Consider the following 10,185-nt stretch of genomic DNA (forward strand, 5'->3'; position numbering starts at 1 on the left):
AGGAAAGAAGGTGGAGGACAGAGTGGGTTGGAGAATGCTGGTCGGCGGCCTGTGCTCCATTGGGAGTAACAGGCGTAAGTAAAGTAAGTACTACTGCATCACTAAAACTTTCTCATGGCTATTATGCTATAATACTATTCTCCACTTATTGTGACTGAACACTTTACTACAAATCATCTAGACACTTATTTAATGAGCTTTTGAAATTGCATCTGTTGTAACAGATGCAAATGTGTATCCATGTCAACGTTTACGGCATTCGGATACACCTGAGTGATAGCAGCAGCTATTGCAGGTGAATCATCGATCACAATGCCTACCAGCTGTCGACTGTTGGTATACCGTTGGAAAAAACGCAGGAATACAGAAATGAATGTTGACGTTTCGCAACTTCAAAAAGCAATGCAGATGGGTATTGCCTTAAAATTCATATCAAGTGGAACGACTTGATATAAATGGACGTTCTCGTTATTAGTTTTGTACGTCCCGTCGAAACCAATTACGTCACAAAAGTGACCGGCCAAATTCAGTTGCTCAGCAGTCATGAAGAAGAAATAAGATAGACAGTTCTCATCGTCCAATTCGCATTCGAAAAGCTCACGTAAGGAGGTTATGTGAGCTTTCGTTTTCCCGTAATCACCTATAGTGTACATTACAAATTGGCAAATTGCTTACCAGGAACGTTTGCGTGTGAGAACACTTTGTACCGCATATTACAGACATCTTGATCAGTAAGACGTTTCCCATAAGATTGGTAAGCAAAATTCCTCATGTGGAATGCAGCAGGACCAGAAGTCAACAGCGGTCTCACAATCAATTACAAATTGAAATATGAAGATGGAAATTATTCCTTCCTTTGTGTGTTGACAAATTAATTAGTTATCAGATACAATAACCACTCTTGTAACTACAAATCTGTCTCCGGTTCGAGAAATCGTTCTCAATTTTCTACAGTACACTTTTGACGGAATGCCTTGTATCTCCATCATTGCGATATTTGGCGACCTCAATCTACATAACTGGACACAATCAGTTCCACTTCTGCATGATCGATAAATAATTTATATTTTCTCATTATGTCAACGCCTAATAATAGCCAGTGGTATAATATGGTGGTCAAACAGAATGGATGTGACTTTGTTTAGATGTTACAGTTTCATTTAGAACAATGATGGAATAGTCTAACAGAATTTTTATTGAAATAAAATTCAAATGTAAAAGTGTGAATGTTGACATTCAATCAAAAGAGTTTGTGTCACTTTGATTTTAATCAATCAAATCGAAACAATCCACCAGTGACAGTCAATTAAAAGGTTATTACAGGGAAGAAACTATTTGTTCGTAAACAAGTGTAGTGAATCACTAAATAACAATTATTGATAATGACATCCAGGAGAACCTTCATCAATAGGGTATCAGGAATTTCAAACAAACAATGTCAGTGAATAAACGTCAGCATATATTCTGAATAGATAAAATGATATTGAATAATGATCAGTTAACTATCAGCACGTTCGATTACCAATGAACACTTGATCTTATTAAAATTTGATCTTTTCAATGGTCAGTTTGAATCAGCGAATCAGAATAAAACAACGAAGCACTTTAAAGTCCATAAAAGCTTGACAATTTTCAATAGAATTTGATTCCCTACATTGAACGAAATGATGAGGTGAGTGTTGACCAAACTGACGAAGTAAATCAGCCAGTCATATGAACACAAAAACCATTGTTTCATTGATATGGACCATTTCACATACAAATTTCCATATAATCCGTTGATGTTGTTCTATTTCATCTTGAAACTGTCTTCTCAATTCTACGACTGCAAAGAAATCTGTAAAAACCCGGATTGGAAGAACTAAACACAAGTGAATTTTGAGAATGATTCATTTCGATATGTAAGTAATCAGTCAGATTCTAGTAGCCATTACTCACAAAGAATACGTCTTAATCAGCCTCATCCACTTGTGAAAGGCAGATTTGTTGAAGTCTCGTTTCATCAAGTGAGTGGATCACACTTTGTAATGGAGCTATTAATCCATATGTTTACATCATTTAATTCTGTCAAAACACAAATACTGTTTAAATATTATGATGAAGATGCAGATGGATTTAATGCTTGATTTGCTATGTCAGTAAATTTCTTGGAACTAAAATTGTCACTGACTTTTCTCGATCGCGACTCAATCCATGAATCAGTGATGGTCAATTTGTTCAGCAAACCAGCTTTATGCACCTAGTCACATTGACAGCTTCATTGCACCATCTGACAGCGATTAATTCTTCTGAACTAATAAAAATAAAATCAAGTAATGAAATATCTGTATAATGAATATACATCGCTTTCAATAATTGTACGTTTAAACACAGACTGCCTTTACATACAAGTTATCATGCCTATTCTCACAGTTACATGTAGTGATATAGTCAAATGCTCATCTCTTATGACAAAGTTTTAAAGAATATTGTCACTTCAACGACAGGATGAACGTTTCAATCCAGTCAACTGAGAACAATATTTCACCTCTGTAAAAGTAATTTTAAGAGCATCTGACTGAGTGACAGTCAGCCAATATCTATCTGACAGTAGTCTAACAAAAACTTTTCTTTTCATTCAATTATACATCAGTTTGAACGGCTGACCGAAATGAATGTATGTGAACTTGATATTTCATGTGTTCAAGTTCCACTAAAACATGTTGTTAAAAAAATACGATGGTCTTCAGACAGCGACTCAGAGACAATAAACGTTTATAAATCAAGTAAGTGCTAGAGCAGTATCAGAGGACATGAAATATGATTTGATAGTTTGTAGGTATCACAAGTTCAAACGGACTTCACTCGCAACATCGTTTAATGTTGTACATTTGCTCAATTTCATTCACATAGTCTGAAGAGAAGTGTCGTGTCGGTGAGATAACATTTATACCAACTGAATGTGAGTAAAGTAAAAAAGCAAACTTCAAACTGAATAATGTAACAGCTCACTCGTTTGCGAAACCTCGAAGTTTAGAGACGATATTTTTCTTAAACGAATTGTGATTTATTCCAATCTTGCATGTATTTTTATATACAAGTATTTCAACGGCATTTTTGTTAGTGAAAACATGTAAAGAAGCTATGAATATCAGTAGGTGCATCAAGCTGGTTCGCTGAACACATTGACCATCACTGATTCATGGAATGAAACGCGACCGAGAAATCTCAGTGACAATTTTAGTTTAACGAAACTTATTGACTTACCTTCAAAGCAAACATTAAATTCGTCGGCATTTTCATCATAATATTTAAACAGTATTTGTGTTTTGACAGAATTAAATGATGTAAACATATGGATTAATAGCTCCATTACAAAGTGTGATCCACTCACTTGATGAAACGAGACTTCAACAAATCTGCCTTTCACAAGTGGATGAGGCTGATTAAGACGTATTCTTTGTGAGTAATGGCTACTAGAATCTGACTGATTACTTACATATCGAAATGAATCATTCTCAAAATTCACTTGTGTTTAGTTCTTCCAATCCGGGTTTTTACAGATTTCTTTGCAGTCGTAGAATTGAGAAGACAGTTTCAAGATGAAATAGAACAACATCAACGGATTATATGGAAATTTGTATGTGAAATGGTCCATATCAATGAAACAATGGTTTTTGTGTTCATATGACTGGCTGATTTACTTCGTCAGTTTGGTCAACACTCACCTCATCATTTCGTTCAATGTAGGGAATCAAATTCTATTGAAACTTGTCAAGCTTTTATAGACTTTAAAGTGCTTCGTTGTTTTATTCTGATTCGCTGATTCAAAGTGATCATTGAAAAGATCAAATTTAATGAGATCATATGTTCATTGTTAACCAATCATTCTGGTAGTTGAACCCATCGTTACTCCATATTGTCTTATCTAATGAGAACATGAACTGGTATTGATCTGCTCTGCATTGAAATGCCTTACCTATATGTGATTATCACTTATTAAAAATTAGTAATCGATTAACTTAACACACGATTATGTGTGTACATATAACATAATCATGGTATCTATTTCATTTCTTCTTATCTACCATGCGCATTTGCATCAAAATTACTGTTCTTAAAGTAACACTAGTGAAAATAATAGTGCACATAATATGAGAGTGTGTTTGCCAAATGTCTGTGTATTGACCTGATTTGTTGTTTGTAGAAATTTCAATGATCATACTTTTACGTTGTTTTTCATCAAACGTCATCTAAATAATCAGGTTATTTGATGTTCTTATTTGTGTAGTGAACGTGATATTTACCTGGAGTACATTAAGGAATGTCGCTTTATGATGATGCATTCATATGACTGACAAACACCGACAAACACACCGCAGATAAATGAATGAAATTGTCTGTCATTTTAGAGAAGATTTGCCATCAACTATGAATAATCTCATCAAACACTTATCATCTAATTTTTAAAAAAATAAGTGGTCGATATCGCGTTGTACCATTGAGCCCTCACCGCGCAATCCTCAAGGCTGAACACGAGACAATCGGGAAAATAGATATTCAATGTTTAACGCTGAGAAAAACCAAACGATTAAATGGGTTGGAAGAATAGTTCAAATACTTCGAGTCGATCGGATGGCAGGGCTCAGTCTTGCAGGTGTGGATTTATGTAACATTATTTTTATCCATATTTACTATATTGTTCTATCTCTAATATTAGTGTGTTCTTCGCCCTTTAGTGATGATTTATTATCACGCATATGTTACTAGCTGATTACAGTTGACAAGACAATTATTCCTTATCAATCTATTCAATGAAATCATCTACCATCATCCTTTACATCCATAATCAAGAAATATATAACTATTCATTAACAAACTGACAAATTTTCATTTGAGTATTTTGACACATTCATGGTTACTTTAAATTTCCGCCTGTCAATATTCAATGATTCAGTTGATTAAAACATTCAAAAATGGTGGAGATGAAAAGTAAAGAGAACAAGGCAAACGATCCCCTATTGAATGGTGCTGTATATTCATACAGAAGAAAACAATGATTATGTGAAAATGTATTTGTCTGCTCATGATTGTTAATCATAGAAGTTGCTATTTTCATAGGTGATTCAGTAAATATGTATCATTTGTGCATACATCTAGTCTATTCGCCATAATACGATAGATATGTTGTTGTGTTAATAAGATTGATGAGTCATAATGTTCGATTTATCAATGGAATCACAATATTTGATTGCTGGATGGTGGATAGCAGTGGGATCCAGAATGCGAGTTTTGTCCTATTTGATACTCGTCAGCTAGATGTATCCGCATTCCGAAGTTTTACATTATTCAAGTATAATTTTCGTGTGTTTATTTCCAGAGTGTAATCCTGTATGCATTTGCACTATGGTGTGTGCTACGTATATCAACATAAGTAGTCTATAACCCTGATTAGGAACAGTATGCTTGGCAGCAGAATATTGAAAGGATCAAAGAAAGAAAACAGGAACAGAAAGTAACAATAAATGTAACAATGAAGTTCGAAACAATTAAGGAACACTTTACAACTGATCTATTGGTGTATGGCTTTTCTACTTTTATCAAGTAAATTATCCTACTTGAGTCTTCTCAGTTGTAATGACTTACAGTGTTCCAATCACTGTTAATGTTGGAACTGCAGCCGAATTATTAAAGCGGCGTAAAAACAAAGATCTTTACGGAAAACAAATTTCATATGCATTGACTGAGTTACCGAATATTTACCATCAAGAGTTCAGTAGATAAAGAATTGATGCTTTATATGATAGGTACAATAGTAGAATATTTCTGATGAACTCAGTTGATGACCAATGAATTGAACGAAATGTTTGTCATAGATTTCACCACTGGTCATGATAACATGAGATATATGATAAAATTTACAATTACAGACAGTGTGGTTTGTGCTACTGATATCGACAGCTATAAGTAGTATGCATTATCAATTGAAGTTGACATGTCTGGAGAAGGAAGATTAAGAATCTCGTTGTAAAATGTGAGAATCATACAGTAAAAAGTTCGATTGCAAAATGTCAATCAATCGTCTCAAACTTCATTGTTCTTTCACTTCTACACCAAACATTGTCTGTTCTCCTTCTCTGCTCCTCGATCTTCTAAATTTTCTACCGTCAGACATGCCACATCAATTGATGATACATACTACCGATAGCTTTCGATATCAGTATCGCACACTACACTACTACTCTTGAAAGTATCTTTCTTCTTACAGATATCAATTCGTAATGAATAGTGTATATGTTACATGTTATTTGATAAACATCTAACAATCGTCTGTATTGAATCTCTAGGATTGTGCAATTATGTAGTTTGTGAATGTTATCAACAGTTGTGATATTCAGTTGTCGCACTGTTGTTTCATTTTTAATAGGTTATAAATACTTTCAGAGCTTAGTCCACACTACCTCTCTGTATTTGATGAACTAAACTGAATTTTAGAAGTATCTGTTTCATAATTATGAATGATGGTCTAGGATGTAATTTAAATTGTAAGCTGGAAACTGACGGATAATCAGAATTGCATGTACAAACTCATTTCCTATGCACAGTAAATGTTCATCATCATGACATATAAGTGGTCAGATGAAATTCACTCTCGAAAACTAGCATAACCATCATCAACAAGTTTCAAATATTGATAAACAATTGTCTACGCAAGATACTAAATATGCTTTGGTCCGATACCACAAGCAAAAGCCTACTATGAGTGAGAACGATTCAACTTCCGGCTGGGTAGATGATACACTGCTGAAATCATCGAACTGCATCCCCAAGCAAGCTTTCACTTGGAATCCTGAATGAAAACGGAAAAGAGGGAGACCAAAGAACACAAGGTGTCGAGAATAAGAAGCAGACATGAAATGATGACTAACAACTGGAAAGAACTTGAAAGGATTGTCTGGGACAGAGTTAGATGGAGAATGCTGGTGGGCAACTTATATTCTTCCATAAAAAAAGTCACAGGCGTTAGTAAGTAATGAGATGCATTCAGTTCGTCGAATACCTTCAAACCTTCAATTAAGCTATAGAATTCAATCCTCTTTTTATTCAGAAGCAACTTATGGATGGATATTATAACAAACATCATGTATTTATAGGACGACTAAATGTTTTCATACAGAACAGAAGAGGTGTATAATACATCTCGATGGGAATTAAAAATCCTAATATTTTACAACTATTTATGGACTAATACTATACACATATATTTCCTATTGCGTATTTGTTAAGTAACTACACTGTTCGTATTCATCTTTCTTTTATTATGTGGTTCATTTTGACCTAAGAACTTTTTTTATACCATTTAGCATTCTGGAGTTGTGCCCAGTCTATCGAATACTGTCTCCCACATTCACAGTCCCTTTTGACTTTATCTTTTACTAATGCTGTTTTCTATTTTATAGTGCGGTGTGGTCTTTTTAATTTGTATATAAACCCAGTATGTCTGAAATACAGGATTCATATCGTGGAGGCTGAGATTTGTGTTTTAATCTCAAGAGGTAGGCAGGGCTAGTTAGGAAGAAGAACTGATAAATACTCTACACTGCTCGTACGGCTTTATGTGTCATTAGTTTGATCGAAAAATGACTGTTCTCTAATTTCATGCAATTGGTTCCCTTTATGAATTTAAATAGAACAAGAACAAACATTGATGCAGAATAGTATGAATTCATATTATTTCGAGGTTTCTCGTCAGCTGCTTACAAACCAAAATTTTGATAGAATTTTCTACATGGAGATAGTGTGAAAACAATTGACATAAATGAGTGTAATTAACTTGATTACAATAATAACTAACTAAGTTATTTTTAAAGCATTTCTCCGGTTACAGAAGAATTCAAGGAACGGTTTAGTCATCATAACACAAAAATGGATATTGACATCTAATTGTGTCTATTTCTCCTGTCGGTCAATAATCAATTCTTTATGGTAATAGAAAGGATGACTTCGACATAGGATCATGTTGTAGTATTTGATGTTCACTGTAACACTCCAACCCAATACCATTGGCAGGTATATTCAGCCGACGAGTCCCAACTAGGATGAAGCATGTTTCTCAGATTTTACTGCTAGACACTTTTCATCTTTGCTTATTCATCTTGTTTGTTCTCACTGACTGGTTTATTATTTTCTCAGAACATCGTTTTAGCGTCCTGATGGGACAGTAAGCATAGGTAATTGCCAAGTCAGTCTTGCATTACGAACAAGGGAACATGTATATTGTTATCAAGTAGTCACCTTATTTGAGTATAAATGTACTGTGAAAATTGTTTGTCGACAATTGATAATGAAGTATTAGTATTGTGTTTTTCTTTTCTTTGAATAACTGAGTGGAATATGGATCATAACTGAATCAGACGGTTGGATATAATAACACTTTTGAACTGAAACAAATTATCCACAAGTTATCAACGAATAACATTCCAGTTTGTTTGAAGAGAATTTTTATAGATTCGACTAACTCACCGATTGTATTCATGAATGATTAATTCCACATCAGGGTAGATACTAATAAAGACTAGAAAGTGTTAGATGAACGTAGCAATGTAATATAGGGTTGTTTAACAATAGGTGTTCATAACCGCTCTAGGGATCTGTGATGAGCATAATCGACACGATATCATAATATCCTATAAATTTAGCGAATAAAAATCCATCAATATAAGGTTGTGGATATTATCAAGTTTTTGATCGAGATCGCGAATCGACTGATGTTTGATCATCAATGTTAGCCTAGAAACACTGGACGGCCGTTTCATCATATTGTGGAACTCCTCAATAGCGCGCATCCCTGATCTCGCTAGCAGGGTTTGAACCCAAGACATACGGTGTCTTTTTTCATTCTTACATTAATTTCTAATTAAAATCAATTGATTTTTCTCTCTTCTAAATTTAGTTTACATGCCAGTAATATTGATTCTATTCTCATCCTCACCCTCATTCTCACCCCCTTCTTTCTTTTTTATTTAATACCATGTTCATCTATACCTGTTTGAGAACATTGTTGCTTAGTGATTGAATATGAATAAATTTTAGATATAAAAAAATGTTCAAGTATTGACATCTTGACAATTTCTCAATCTTTAGAAATCAGGTTCTCTTGAACTTTTTACTGAAAAACAATAAGTGAGTAGTATGGAATTAGTTTTATTTTGGAAGATAAGTTCATATTTATATATAAATGTGTATAGAATGACTGGGATAACAAGTAAATGGAATGTCTGAACTAATCTACAGAATGTCTGAGAACCATATAGTGAAACCTTCATCAATCATCTCAGAATTTATTGTTCATTCGTTTCCATAGCAATCATTCTCTGTTCTCGTTCCATTCTCTTTGATCTTCAAAACCTTGTGTCACCACGTATTTCACATTCTATTGATGATACATACTACTTACACCTGTCAACATCAGTAGTACACATAACATAGTACTGTTCCAACTCATTACAATTCATATCATTAATTTCAAACATCTGTCATGATACTATATGTTGTAATGATGTACATTAATATCAGGATTAATATTGTTTTGATGAACTCATTGGCTGACTGGTACAATAAACAAGATGAAGATAATTTCCGTGACAAACCAATGGATGAATCGAAAATCAGCAACACAGTTAACTGTTGCTTCATCACATGTTAGTAATATGTTTCAATAAATTTATATTGAATCTAATTTGTGGATCAGTTTATGTGAAGATAATTACAACTTAAGACGTAATGTCAGTCAGTCAGTCACTCATTCGCTCAGTTAGCTACAACGTAGTACCAGACACATATATGCATGAGTCCGAGTCGCCATAACTCGTTAGCACAGCAAGATGGACACTGGATACATAGAAGTAGTTAATTCAGTGGTAGTAATATATGAACGAAATATAGCATAAAAGGTAATGTAAGAATCTAGGGATCTATATATCGGTATTCAATTAGCTTCATAGACGACACTATTTGTGTAATGAACAAGAACACGAATGGGTCAAGCAAACTTTATTGACATAGGGTTATAGAATCTCTTGATGAAATCTGCGATCCATACAGTGAATATTTCATGTACAAAGTGTCAATCAACTGTCTCATACTTCATTGTTTCTTCGTTTCCATATTAATCACTTTCTGTTCTTGTACTCTTCTCTTTGAATT

General features: G+C 34.0%; 1 protein-coding gene across 1 annotated transcript; it reads right to left on the bottom strand.

Moving 5' to 3' along the window:
- Positions 1–1,158: 1,158 nt before the first annotated feature.
- MS3_00000333 (uncharacterized protein) lies at positions 1,159–4,331 on the bottom strand. Its single transcript, XM_051208142.1, has 3 exons — positions 3,479–4,331; positions 2,992–3,437; positions 1,159–2,293 (listed from the first exon to the last, which is right to left on the bottom strand). The coding sequence occupies exons 1-2, from the start codon at positions 3,493–3,495 to the stop codon at positions 3,143–3,145; spliced, it is 312 nt and encodes a 103-aa protein (XP_051068598.1). The 5' UTR covers positions 3,496–4,331; the 3' UTR covers positions 1,159–2,293; positions 2,992–3,142.
- Between the last annotated feature and the right edge of the window lie 5,854 nt (positions 4,332–10,185).

Source organism: Schistosoma haematobium, chromosome 2 (assembly GCF_000699445.3).
Source record: "Schistosoma haematobium chromosome 2, whole genome shotgun sequence".
NCBI lineage: Eukaryota > Metazoa > Platyhelminthes > Trematoda > Strigeidida > Schistosomatidae > Schistosoma > Schistosoma haematobium.